Source organism: Microcaecilia unicolor, chromosome 6, assembly GCF_901765095.1.
Source record: "Microcaecilia unicolor chromosome 6, aMicUni1.1, whole genome shotgun sequence".
Lineage (NCBI taxonomy): Eukaryota > Metazoa > Chordata > Amphibia > Gymnophiona > Siphonopidae > Microcaecilia > Microcaecilia unicolor.
The window spans coordinates 83,132,254-83,146,730 of record NC_044036.1 but is presented as its reverse complement, the minus strand read 5'-3'; the positions used below and the strand labels follow the sequence as shown (position 1 = coordinate 83,146,730).

General features: G+C 42.1%; 1 protein-coding gene across 2 annotated transcripts in view; it reads left to right on the top strand.

The window, feature by feature from the left end:
• Positions 1-14,247, top strand: part of TSEN15 (tRNA splicing endonuclease subunit 15) — a 30,818-nt gene extending 16,571 nt beyond the window's left edge. Inside the window, exons 3-4 of one of the 2 annotated variants that reach the window (XM_030206501.1) lie at positions 3,606-3,741; positions 13,517-14,247. In XM_030206501.1, the coding sequence (XP_030062361.1) occupies positions 3,606-3,741; positions 13,517-13,721 (341 nt within the window). In that variant the 3' untranslated portion in view covers positions 13,722-14,247. The remainder of the gene's footprint in view (positions 1-3,605; positions 3,742-13,516) is intronic. The other variant, XM_030206500.1, reaches the window with a different exon arrangement.
• Positions 14,248-14,477: the final 230 nt, after the last annotated feature.

Sequence of the window (14,477 nt, the reverse complement as noted above, 5' to 3'; positions counted from 1 at the left end):
TAAGACCCTTTAATAAGCCTTGATAAATAAGTGTGATTTTTAATGATTAAAACATTTTTTTCCAGTATCACTCAATATTCTAATTTGTGTGAGAACTGGACCTGCAGTTGAAAATGCTCTTTTCCTGGTTTCCTCAAAATGGACTTTCCTCAGTGCTAGAATAGTCAGATATAATGTCCCACTTTTCCATACGCTTAAGCCCAATACAGAGATGTTTCAAGTCCTGATTAGCGATGACACCCTTACAGCGTGCTGTTGGGGAACTATAAATATTGGATGACCAAGAAACATAAGATATTAGCAGAACATGTTGCTTAGGAACATCCAAAAGTGGTAGACAATAAGGGGTTGATTTATTAGGGACTTGATACACGTGAAGAAAAAAAAAAAAAAAAACAAGTAGGCCAAGCCAGGTCACAAGTACCTGACAGAATCCCAAATCATGGCAACATTCAATGCTTGCTACAAATCCCAGAGCAAGCAGTTGTGTCCCCATACCTGTCTCAATAGCAGACTATGGACTTTTCCTCCAGGAAATTGTCCAGACCTTTTGTTAAACCCAGATATGCTATCCGCTGTTAAGAATTCCAGAGCTTAACTATTCGTTGAGTGAAAAAAATATTTTCTCCTATTTGTTTTAAAAGTTTTTCCATGTAACTTCCTTAAGTGTCCCCGAGTCTTTGTACTTTTGGAACAACCAAAAAAAATCAATTTACTTTTACTTTTACTCGTTCCACACCACTCAGGATTTTGTAGACCTCAATCATATCTCCCCTCATCCATCTCTTTTCCAAGCTGAAGAGCCCTAAACTTTTTTAGCCTTTCCTCATACGAGAGGAGTTCCGTCCCCTTTATCATTTTGGTCGCTCTTCTTTGAAGGGGCATTTTCAAAAGAACATCAGTCAGAATTCCCTGCCCGTCTTCAAGTCTTTGCTTAAAGCCCACCTCTTCAATGCTGCGTTCGGCACCTAACCCTTACCGTTCAGTAAATCCAGACTGCCCCAATTTGACTGCCCCTATCGGACCGACCGTTCACTTGTCTATTAGATTGTAAGCTCTTTGAGCAGGGACTGTCTCTCTTTGTTAAATTGTACAGCGCTGCGTAACCCTAGTAGCGCTCTAGAAATGTTAAGTAGTAGTAGTAGTAATTCGGACATCCAGCTCACAACGTCCATCTCACAACAATTTTTGAACAGGAAAGACGTCCAGATTTCCTGTTTGAAAATACGTGAGAAGGAAGTCCTTACTCTGGTGACATCCATCCTGAACAACTATTTTACAAAGTGAAACATTTAAAATTATACATGGTGAAAACAAGGCACAAGGATGTTTGTCTGGCAGCATTCTTATGAAAACAGCCACACACAGTGGTGTGCACGAGCCGGTTGTTACACTTTTTTTGGCATCTTGTGAGCCGGTTGTTCTGGGAGTGCGTGCCAGCTTTCCTTTCCTTCCCCCCCCCCCCCCCCCCGAGCTGCAGGGTCACAGACTCCCAGCGCATACCTGAAGGCAGCGTCCCTGGTGGTCTAGTGGAGTCTTATGGGGCACGAAAGATCCCCAGTCTTTGCTGCCGGCGCTGACTCTCCTGCAGCCACACAGCTCTTTAAAACTGGCTGCCGAGACTTTCGCTGAAGTCTTGCAAGGCCGCCCTTGTAAGTCTCGGCAGCCATTTTAAAGAAAATGCGACTGCAGGAGGGTCAGCGCCGGCAGCGGGCAGGAAAGGCTGGGAATCTTTCCAGCCCCGAAGAATCCACTAGACCACCAGGGACGCTGCCTTTAGGTATGCACTGGTAGTGGGGCCCTTCGGCTCAGGGGAGCGGGGAGGAGGTCTGTAATAGGTAGGTGGGGAGGATACTGTACAAAAATTAAAGTTAAATTTTTAAAAATGCCTCTGGCTTGTGCATAGGGATGTACACAGAGGAAGTATAATAAGGGAATACGTTTTCATAGGTAGAGTAGTAATTTGTTATAAATCTTAATCAGTGTGTCATTTGGAGGGGCTGGTTATAGGGACATGTAACCCTGTTGTTGGTGCAGAGATTTTTTTTTTTCTGGTAAAGGGCTTCTAATACAGACATCATGTTATGGGAATTAGGTGCTCAATGTTCAGAGTTTCTTTCTATTTATTTACTTATTTATGGCATTTTATCCCACATTAAACATGAATTAGATTGGAACCTGGGAGCATTAAAAAAAACTTTTTCCCCGGGGAGAGTAATGCATTGCCCCCCCCCCCCCCCCAGGCTTTCTTCCCGAGTATAGCCAGCTCTGCAATTTGAGGGGGGTGGGGGGTGTAGAGGTGGACTGGGGAGAGAGCCTGTTGTTGAAAATTTACCAGCACACCGCTGGCCACACAGGTATCCTTGCAGAACAGAGAAGTAGCCTAATGGTTAGTGCAGTAGACTGTAAACCAAGGGACATAGGTTCAAATCCCAGTGTAACTCTTTTGCTTTTGTAAATGTGATCCCTCCAGAAACAGAAAAATACCTACTGTATTTGAATGTACACTACTTCAATAGTTTTCAGGCTTGCAGGTGTCTATCTTTAGGTACAGTAACATTTTTCTGTTCATGGAGGGAGCCCCAGAAAAAAAATTAATAGTTACAATGGGATTTGAACCCGTCTCTCTTGGTTTACAGTCTGCTGCACTAACCACCAGGCTACTTCTCTGACCTGCTTGCTGCTATGTTCACAATGACCATAATACCTGCAGCTGACACAGCCTGATTTTCCTTTCCAATTTCGCTTTCAGGAGAGAGGAAGGGAGACATCAGCTTCTAGGGGATTAAGGAGGGGTCATGCCTTAATCTCTCCGGTGGCCAGTTGTTCAGTCAGAGCACCATTTTGTAACTTGGACATGACTGAAACATGATTGACTAAAAACATCCTTCTTTTTAGACATGGGCATTTCTTCCCATTCAAAAATCACTGTTGGACGTCCTACTTTTGGGCCCTCCTTAGTCCCACCCACAACACACTGCCTTGTTATTTGGGTGAACTGCAGTGTGAAATGTCCAAAGTCTGACTTTCCAAATGTAGTATGTGGGTGTTTTTTTTAACACATTAACATTTTTAAGGCATTTTGAGGCATCTGTCTGCTTTGAAAATGAGCATCATAGTTGTGTATCATGTGTTGTTACCAGCACTGACATGCACGCAATTACACCTGCCTTGGAGTTGTTGTAAATGTGTGCGCGCCTGTGCTCCTTCAGGTAATCTTTATAAAGGCACATATCATTCCTTTGTAAAATGCATCCAACATATGCATCTGTGTTCCTTTCTTGTCTAAGTGCCCTTCTTTTTAAATAATTTCCCTCCAAGAGTAGAAAAAGGATAGTTAGGGCAAAAGATCTGTATGGGAGAAGATGAAGGGACCATTGAGAGAAGTGGAGAAGGCCAGAAGGAGGGCAGCTAGTGGACTAAGTTTGAAAGCTTGTTCAGAATTGTAAAGATGCAATACTGAGATAGACCTTGATACCATGCAAGTTGCTCATGACTCTTGTGAGCTGTAACGTTATGTAAACAAGCAGGAAGAAGCAGATTCCACAATCCCCTGTCTCAGTAGTAAAGATTTTACTGATTCTTTGACTTCTTCTGCTCTGCAGCTAGGAACTGGTGGGAAGTGACATGTCGAGGTATAGCAGAACTGCAGATGATATGCCTATATGGTCGTGAGAGAGAAGCACAGAACTCCCAGGTGGTGGTGCCGACCCCTGTCTCGGTGTCATACAGCCAGGAGAGGTAAGTGAGAAGCAGCAGTATGCTATAGGACAAACAGCGGAGATGCTCAGACTAATAAAAAAAAAATGAAGACTAGATGCTTACTTGGCAAGTAGCTATAGGCCAGTTTCTAAGCTACCTTTTGTGATCAAATTACTGGAATCATGAGTGACTTGTCAGGATGTATTTTTCTCCTAAACGAAGGAGGGATGTTTTTTTGTTTTTTTTTACTTCAACGAAGGGTGGGGTCTAGTTTTAGACCAGGATTCAGCACTTAAACTTTGTAATATTGTACATTTTTGTTCCTTGACTCTGTAAACCGCCTAGGACCTTTTGTTTGGATTAAGCGGTATATCAACCTTAGATAAGATAAAATCAAAAAATGTGTGACCCAGTGATATGAGGCAATGAGTTAGCCAGGTTGAAACCATCAAGATACGACCTCTCAGAAACCAAATGGGCCAGTGCCAGCAGGTTGATGTTGGCCTGGTATGGTCCGCACTACCATCTGTTCTAGCTGTAAATACTCCATTTTGTTCTGCCAAAAAAAAATGAAGGTGAGGTCTAATCAACCCAGTGTTGCAAAATACATTTCTTTGCTGCTAGAAGTGATAGCTTCACAAAAGTTCAGCCACCCCCCACCCCCAAACTGTTCTGCAGGTTTCCTAGCAGGAGAGTCTTGCCCAACTTTGGTATGCTGGTGGTAGATCACCTTGCTGCTGTCTCACACAGTCCCTGACAGAAAGCCCAGATTATAGGGCACTACTAAAGCAAAGGAACCAGAGGACCATTCTCTTCCCTACATCTCAGACACCATAATGGCGGCAGCCAAGTGCATCTGAACGCATTTGGTTAGATCCCCATAACAGCGGTGCAACAACTTAAATTGCATTTCCTGTAACCCATGGTCCACAGGAGGGATCAACCACTGGATGTGAAGGAATGCTCCATCTCTACGGACGTAGTATACACAAATCAAAGAGCAGGGTAAGTAGGTTCATTCAAAAAACGCAAGGGAGACACATTAGTTCTTGTACATAAGATTTATTGAGAATACACAAGACTCGACACAGCAAATTTGGGTGGTCAATTATCTTCGGTTTCCTTTGAAATTGAAGCAGTCTTCAACTTAGTATATGGTTACCTGGCAACTCCTTCCATTTTCCTACACACAGAATTGGATGTACAGTAGCAAATAGTGTACATCAGATTTTCAGACTCCTGAGGCAAACGCCTAAGCACCAAAACAAGGCCGCTGTGTCGAGTCTTATGGTGTATTCTCAATAAATCTTACATACAAGAATCGGGAATTGAAGAACAATAAACCTCTACAATTTTCTTGTCCCTTCACTCGTTCCCAGCAACAATGGTGGACACAGTGATTAAGATCACTTATGGCTTTGAAAACAATACTTGACATTTAAGGAATGATATTTTCTTCAGGACTTGTGGAAAATCCACTATTTCTGGGATAAGCAGTATAAAATGGTTGTGCTTTTTTGGGATCTTGCCAGGTATTTGTGACCTGGGTTTTCCACTGTTGGAAACAGGATGCTGGACATGATGGACCTTTGGTCTTTCCCAGTATGGCAATACTTATGTACTTATGTGGGTTTCTCATCCTATCATGCCTGTTATTTGTATATTACCAAAAGTTCACATGGACTTGACTCATCCCCCAGAGTGACTTATTATATCCTCGAAGGGTTCATTATGTGAACCATTGTCCATTTATGTTGACACCTTTTTACGGCCAATTGTGAGTATAGTTACTTTGTACATCAAGAACTCGACAGATTTTATGTTGAAATTGATGAAATGACCTATAACATGTATAGAATGTTTGTACATTTGGGAAGCTCAGCAGATGCCCTTGGCCTGGATTGGCCGCTGTCGTGGACAGGATGCTGGGCTCGATGGACCCTTGGTCTTTTCCCAGTGTGGCATTACTTATGTAGTTAAGTCAGCTATTTTGAATATAAATATTTTTCTGGTTCTCATTTTTCGGACAACATTATGTTTTGGAAGCGTTTTATAGATGACGTGTGTTTTATCTGGCAGAGTTCAGTATCATGTTTGGAGGATTTCTTTGGGTGGTTGAATTTGTGTGATAAGAACTTGAAGTTTGCTTTCACTTATTATGTCCATCAGATACCTTTTTTGGATATACTTGCGACACATTTAGGGACTAGCTTTGTTGATACTGTCTTTAGAAAGCCCACTGATAGAAATATTTTACTCCCTTACTAGAGTTGTCGTCCACGTAAATTGTGGGAAAGTGTTCCTGGTGGCTAGTTCTCGAGATGGTATATTTGTTCTACATTACCAGATTTAAAAAAAATCAAGCCCAGCAGTTGGGTCAAAGATTTCTTGAACATGGTTATCTTTTTTTTTTTTCTGTTAAAGGCTTATAAAAGTCTGCTGGGCTATTGCAGTTGGTTGGTGTCCCCATTTCAGAGCGAGTGACCTGGGTGCTTCCGTATTCAGCAGGTGTCTGTAGAGTTAGATCAGCGATTTAAAAATTCTGGCACATTCTCCAACTACACCTGGGGTTACAAGACCTTCCACTTCTTGCTTTCAAACATGGCCATAATTTGAAAGACATTTTGGTCCCTTCTTGCTTCCTTTTGATGGGATGGCTCTTCAGGAGGAGGAGGAGGGTCTTTCTGGCCATTTTCATTGTAATTGTTGCAGTGTTTGTGGTGGTTCATTTTCAGGAACCTTCTGGACGTGAATATTGTATAGTGACTTTGCGACAGTACACTACTTGTCTGTCCATCCAAGTTATTTTTGCAGTGTGGTATCCATGTTCATTAGTATATGGTTGCTGAAATTCATTTTGATGGAACACCAGAGTAGACTGCAATGTCGAGATTTAAATGCACCTTTGGTATCTCGTTGCCTCACAGTGTCGCATTCTTTTAGTGACCTTCGCTTTGTAGCACTTGAGAAAGTGGTTTTATCCTGTAGAGGAGGTGATGTGGATTTGAAGCTCCTATATAAGGAAAAGCAGTGGATTTTTCACTTAGCCTGTGTGGAGTCTTGCGGTTTAAATAGAGAACTGGTTTGGTGAAACCTCCATCCTTATCCTGATTTGTTGTTGTATATCAGTTTAGAGCATATTTGTAATGCATAAGAGGTTTACCTTTGTTTTACAGTTTTGGGGGTTCTTCTGTTGGGGAGCACCTTCATTGTTGTTGTTTCAGACCTTATTTTTTGTGATAATAGGATAACCTAAAGATTTTTGGATGGAGAGGGATTTCTCCTGCCATTATGTCCCTCATGCCTTTGTGAGATAACAGTTTTCCCTGTTGTCCTCTACCTGTTTCTATGTCCGAACGTAGTGCTTATGTTCCAGGAAGTAAATTTAATGCTGTGTCCAGTGTGCACTCTCTGCCCTTTATGACTTGAGATTCAGGAGTGGTGTGATGCCATTATGAAAGTTGTAAGTAGATTTCTTTACTTTTGTTTAACTTTATAAGTTTGAGTCTTTAGTCTCTACAGCTTTTTAGAGTGTGTACGAGTTTTAATATGTGTTTGTTTTCTCTTTAGTTTGGCTGTAGACTCATATAACTACCCCAAAAGCAGGTTCTTTAACCAAAATGCTTGTTTGCTGATAGTGTTGGACGTTTGATTTAAGTGGCAGTGCTGCTGTATGGTTAACAGATACGTGATCCCTACTTTTCACACAGACTTGATTTATTAAATATACTTTAAGAAATGTATATATTTAACAGTGATATTAGTATTTATTTTTGGAGGAAGGTAGGTTTAGACAAATGATAGAAATGTTTAACTAGGTCTCCAGATCTGGAACAATTCTGTGTTGTAGGAGAGCCTATGATCTGTTTCAAATGATTACTGATGTCTTCCCCCTCCTTTCCTACTGTGCATATTGATACTTTTATATGCATTTTTTTGTTAAGATTTTGTGTGCTGCAGAACAAAGAATGTTTTCCTTTCTTTTCTTTTTTTGTATGATTGCTTCTGAAAAAGGTGATGGTGTCCTTGGTTATATCTTTAGTGAACAAATCTTGTCTGATCCATCCCTGTAAGCTCTGGCAGATACTCATTGAATCTACTTGCGTCTGCATTAAGGAGGGAGATTAGCCAATAGGCACCCACCTCCAACAGCACCACTATCAGAGCCTTCGTCATGTCTTTGGAGAAGCTCCACCCCCCCCCCCCCATCTAAAATACTATTGGAGAATGGCCCAAGAACTGTAAACGTCAGGAGCTTTATAGAACTCCAGTCCAAACCCATCTCATCCAGGGGCTTTGCCTAGGTGCAGCCTCTGAATCACCACATAGACCTCCCCTTCACAGAAGATGGCATTGAGAGCTGCTCCCCTATGTGTGGGGCATTTGTAGCCCCTCACAAAAGGAAGTATTGGATCTTAAAACTCATGCATCCGGGAAGTGGGGGGGGGGGGAGGGAGGTCATATGATGCAGTGAGTCAGGAAGCAGCGTTTTCCCGATGCTCTCCAGCCTTCTCCCTCTAATGAAATCTGATGTATATTAACAGTGAATCTCTGCCTCCTGTATGACTTTTAAGGTGTGTGGACAAATTTTATTTTTAAGAACAGATCTGATATGGCTACAAAAAATAGAGAAAAATCCAAACCCAACCCAACTGGTGAGGGCAAGATGGTGGATTCCCAGGAAGAAGGCCCTGTGGTAAGCAACACATTGTTGCAATACTCATCCACCCAGAACAGCAGAGAATCAAAAACCTGGCTTGAATAAGAAATAATATTTATGTGCATTATATAGATTTATGGACTTTTTCCAGCAGCTCAAGGCAGTGTACTGAATTAACAAATACAGGTTGATAAAAATCACACAATAAATAAGCTACTCTCCAAGTATTTAAACTTCTACACTAGCAGCTTGGATATATTTTAGCAGTGTGGTGGTGCTGGGCAGACTGAATTGGAAAATTAATTGTTTGTTTTGGTTTTTTTTTCCTTCTCTCCATCATGTATTATGTTACTAGGGCTCCAAGTCCAGCAAACGCATTCTTAATAACAATTCTGTGATAGTGAAAAATAAGAATCGGCACACTGTACAGTGGTTCACTTCAGTTTTAAACCAGCTACCTGTTTCCTAGTCAGTCCCATCAGAGCCTTTGAATCAGCTGCTAATGGAACCCAAAACTTATGCATTCAATGACTTTTCTGAATACATTCAAAAGTTATTTTAGCTGAGCTGCCTTCCCACTGTGCACAGTAGCAGCACAAAGCTTGGTTGTTCTCTGAACTCCTCTGAGGTTCACTGCCTATGGTTTTAACTACACATTTCCTAGCATGAATGGGCTGAAGGTGACCTGGGTAAGGCAGTACGACTGTTGTTTCAGAAGCTTTCTTGCAGGGGCTGTGTCTGGATGAAAAGGCCTGTAGACTGGGAGAGTAAGAGCTAGAGTGCCTTTTCAGAACCAGAACTTGGGGCACTTAGATCACAGTGTATTTTGTACTCTTCCTTGCTAATGTCATAACTGTAACTTTACTGGAACAAAAATTCTACATCATTATTCAAACTAAGCCCCAGGGTAAATCTGTGCTGAAAAAAAAAAGGAAGGGTGGACTTCCTTGCAATAATAAAAGAGCTGTAAGGGGAGGGGGGGGTCACGTGATGCAGTGAGCAAGTGAAGAAATGATTTTTGCTTACTCTTAGGGTCTCCGTTCCCCACGTCCTTCCTCTTTGGCATTTAGACCTGGTTTTGTACTCATTTGCTCGTTATTGCTCCCTGCAACATAAAGACAAATATCTCCATAAAGCTGGATTGTCATCAGTGGCGTTCCTAGGGGGGGCGGTGGGGGCAGTCCACCCTGGGTGCACTCCGCTGGGGGGGGGTGCCTCGCGCGCGCCTGTCCGTCGTTTGTTTCATGCAGAGGGAGCATGGAACGAACGACGGACAGGCGCACGCGGCGTGCACCCGAGTGGGGGGTTCTTTCGCGAGGGGGGGGGCGCGCTGCACCCGGGGGGGCGGGGCGCATTGGCGATCCACCCCGGGTGTCAGCTCCCCTAGGAATGCCTCTGATTGTCATGCCAACTAAAAACCCATGCAAGGAGATGGAACGACTGAAAATCGCCAACGATAAGATGGCGGATGCCTTGGGGACATCAGTTTCTCAGTTTACGCCTTTGGTGTTGGCGGAACTTACAGAGGCATTGATGGCTGCGATGGAGCCTCACATTTAAAGAAAATCTCCATGCAGATGTCCAATCTGGAGTTCCTGCTTACTGACCTTACTGGTAAGACCGCTGCACTGGAGGTTCAGGTGTTTCAGAGGGAGGATGAGACCCAGGCCTTCAAACTGAAGCTTGCGGCTCTTCGCACTCAGACCCACCAGAATTATGGGCGCCTGGAAGAACTTGAAAATAGAACCTGCAGGGACAACTTGAAATTCATAGGGTTTCCTGAAACTCTTCCAGACTCCCAGTTGATAACCAAAGCAAAGAATTTGTACTGGGTGAGGACCTAGGCCACATGCGATTGGATTGCGCACATTACCTGGGGCGTCGGCAGCCTGGGGCTGTTCAGCCTCATGTCCTTATTGCCAAATTTCACTGTCACCAGCAGTGGATGGCTATTTTGCGACAATACAGAGTCAAACGTGCCTTGCTAATCTGTGAGATACACCCCGTTTGTATTTTTCAAGACTATTCTGTTTCCTGTCTGATATGCACCGCTCCTTTACACCTCTTTGTTCCATCCTTGCGGGAAAAAATGTAAGATTTATGCTGGTTTGTCCTGCCATCTTGAAGGTTTATCATGAAGGTCGCTGGACATTGTTGGAGTCCTTGGACAAAGCTCGCACCTTTGTTTCACAACTTAATGTGCCATATCATCCAGATTGTTCAACACCTTGACCTTTTGTCCATGCTGGCTGCCCCTCTTGGTGGCTGATTAAGCTGTGGGACATGTCTCCTTTACTTTCTTTGATTTGGAGCAATACTGGAATGGTAAAAGCAGTTAGCTTAGTGGGTTTCAAAAAAGGTTTGGATAGTTTCCTAAAAGAAAAGTCCATAAGCCATTATTAAGATGAACTTGGAGAAAATCCACTGCTTATTTCTAGGATAAGCAGCATAAAATGTATTGTACTGTTTAGGATTGGACTGGCCACTGTTGGAAACAGGATGCTGGGCTTGATGGATCTTCAGTCTGTGTCAGTATGGCAACACTTATGTACTTACGATGCCATGGGTGGCTACCATTTAATGCCATATTTATTATGACCATGTGTTGCAAGTGGTTATATGCCTTTATTGTTATATTGCACTCGTGCAGGGGGAGGTGGGGCCGCAGGAACCCTTTTGCATAACTTGGTGACTTCTGCATGCTGTTTTGCCTCTGGTGGATGGCCTGTTTCCTTTGCCTTGTTGGTAGTGGGGAGGGTGTTTAGAATGGGTGGGGTATGGTTGGTTTGGAGTGAGTGAGAGAATGTACAGATGTTTGGAAACCTTTGTGTGCTTCAGTGTTTTGGGGTATATAATAGGGAGGTGGGAGTATTTTGTGTGTGGGTGGGGGATTGTAGTAGATGGCAGTGTCTCCTTTCCATATGTACCAGTTTTAGTATAATAACTTGGAGTCGTGCGGATCTGTTTCTTCCACTTTCTCTTATCTATTTGGTTACCCATTATGTGTCTATTCTGGGTGAGGCTGGGCACCTGGGTAGATGAATGGTGTTCATTTCTCTTTTCTTAATTTTGCTTATTGGAACAAAATGAGGCATATTTTCAAAGCACTTACCCTTCCAAAGTTTCATAGAACCCCATGGAAGGCTAAGTGCTTTGAAAATGAGCCCCAATGAGGCATATTTTCAAAGCACTTTGGGAGGCTAAGTTCCATAGGTTTCTATGGAACTTTGGGAGGCTAAGTGCTTTGAAAATAAGCCTCAATGAGGCATATTTTCAAAGCACTTAGCCTTCCAAAGTTCCATAGAAACCTATGGAACTTTGGAAGGCTAAGTGCTTTGAAAATATGCCTCAATGTGTCCTAAATGCTACGTAAATTATCTCCTGGAATGTTTCTGGTGTTACTTCTCCAGTTAAGCACTCTAAAATTCTTGCTTCTCAATCGCCAATAAGGCCATGGTGATTATGGCTTTTTGTTACCTTTCTGGAAGACTCTGTTCTTTTATTTGGGGGGGGGGGGAGTATAGTGATATATTGGATTGGTCATTAGTACCATTGTTGTAATGTACCCTTCTTTATCTCTTTCTGGTTTTGAGTTTGTATATGTACGATTTGTTGCCTTTGACCAATAAAATACTTACACAATAAAAGAGCTGTAATAAAGTTTGATCAAAGTGTATTTAAACATTTTATGTTCAGTGATATTTTTATTGTGTCACTTATTTGTAACTTGAAGAATCCCCCCCCCCCCCCCATATTCTATAAAAGTTGTCAAAAATTGTGTGCATAATTTAATTGAATAAGAAGGTAATTTGTGCCAATAATTGGCTTTTTAACAAAATTATTGGCACTTATTAGATTTAATTGGAACTTGTGTGTGTAAATTTAGACACAGGATCCACGTGAGTAAACAAAAAGAAAGGGAACATGGAAATGGAAGAGGCATGGGTGGAATGGGGGCATTCCTAGAATTTACGTGCATTGTTATAGAATACAGAGGATATGTGACCATTATTCTATAAACCATGCCTAACTTTAAGCGAGGCTTATAGAATAGGTTTTTTTTAGCACCATATATAGAATTCACATCTTCATGTTTAAGATTTTCATGAGGATCTTCACCGTAGTCCTAATGTTCTTGTGCTACTTGAAAAAACCTTTGGCAGATGATCAGTAGAGAACATGGATTTTTTTTTTTTCTAAACCTCTATGCCTTGATTCCTTAGATAAGAAGTTTGTTTGGGCATTCAGAGTGATACCAAGCCATATCTCAAGAAATCCCAGACTAAAAATCCAGTTTCCTTCTCTGTTGTCCCCTCTACTGCTCCTACTGTATATCTAGCTGCTGCTGTTTTTTCAGCCTGATTGGGAGAACTCTGCAAATGAAATCCTCTAACATGATCTGTATCCTTATATGTATGACCTGTTCTATTAACTCTCTTCTGCAACTGCAGCAGCGGCGATTTTGGCACTAAGTCGTTTTTCTGTATACATTTGGAATCTGTGTATTCAACATATTTCCTTTTTGGGTACCATTGTTTAATTCATTCAGCAACAGATGTTGGGGCCCTTTTACTAAGCCATGTAGGCGCCTACGCATGCCAATTTGGAACGACCAGCCGGCTACTGCGTGGCCCGGGTGGTAATTCCACTTCTTACACATGCCCACTACGCATCCTGGAAAATTTCTGGCGCACGGCACTAACCGGGCAGTAATCGGCATTGTAAACGCGCTGACGATTACCACCCGGTTAATGCGTGAGATCTTACTGCTAAGTCAGTGGGTGGCGGTAAGGTCTCAAGTCCAACATGGACGCGCGCCAATTTTCATTTCGCCGAACGTCTATTTTTGGCTCCCAAGGAAAGGCCCTTTTTGCAGGCGCGCTGAAAAATGGACCTGCACGCATCCAATACACGTGTCTACAACAGCGCAGGCCATTTTTCTGTATTTTTGACCCCTGAGGTAGGCGGTTCTTACCGCCAAAATGGCCCCGTGTCAGGTCTCTGTTTGATGCAATAAAGAAATTGTGAAAGACACTCCCTGTGTTGAAACTTGTCACCCTCTGTACTTCTTCATTTTCCTATTAACTAATGCCTTTGAGAAAATGTTCTGGTAGTGTTGTTCAAGTACTAAAGTGCAGATCTCTTATTTTTCAGGATAAGAAAGATTATGGAAGTAGCTTGTGAAACTGAGAATAAACAAAACACCCCCATGGCTGTCATTCTAGCTATTGTGGAGTCGGACTCGACAATAGTTTATTATAAATTGACTGATGGCTTTGTGGTACCAGAACTTCCCGATTGTGTACAAGACATGGACAACAAACAGTGGAGGAAAAAGAGAAGGAAATTTCTAAAGTGATAACGTTACTGCAGTTGTTTGTCAAGTAGGCCATAGATTTCAGCCTGACATGAAGAACGGCCTGGAAGCTTCATTTCCACACTTGTAACACTGTTTTAGGAGACGCTTAAATGCAGTATTTTGAAAGTGAAAATGTTATATTTTTGTATGTTAGCTGCTGTAATGTTTTGTTTTTTTTTAAGCATTTCTGTTAGGGTTTTTTTTTTTTGCCTGTGTGATTTGGACATTATATACGATCATCCATCAGTCACTTGTGGAAGGTAAAAATATAAGTACATTTGCTGAAACATAAGTAAATGTATGTTAGATGTAAATTGAAAAAATATAAAAATTGTAATCCAATCTATATACAAACAAGTCAGTATTCAGAATCATTTACCCTGCTATTCCTATGTGACACATTGTTGTATGATAGGGAACTGTACAACAGAGATGGTCCAAAGAAACAGAGCAGGCGATCCACAAAAGCCAATATGGCAGATGAAACAGCAGATCACACAAGGTATTTTCTTCACGGTTTATTCACTAACCCTACTGTTTACAAAGCCGCATGGTAAGGCCAACACAGCCCATGCACTTTTGAATGGGCTGTGTCAGCATTGCCATGTGACTTTTTTTTTTTAATTTATTGCATTTGTATCCCACATTTTCCCACCTATTTGCAGGCTCAATGTGGCTTACATATTTTTGGTAGCATTGTCAAACCAGGATATCAGATACAGTTAGTATGGTGTAGAGATTAAGTAGGGGAAGAGG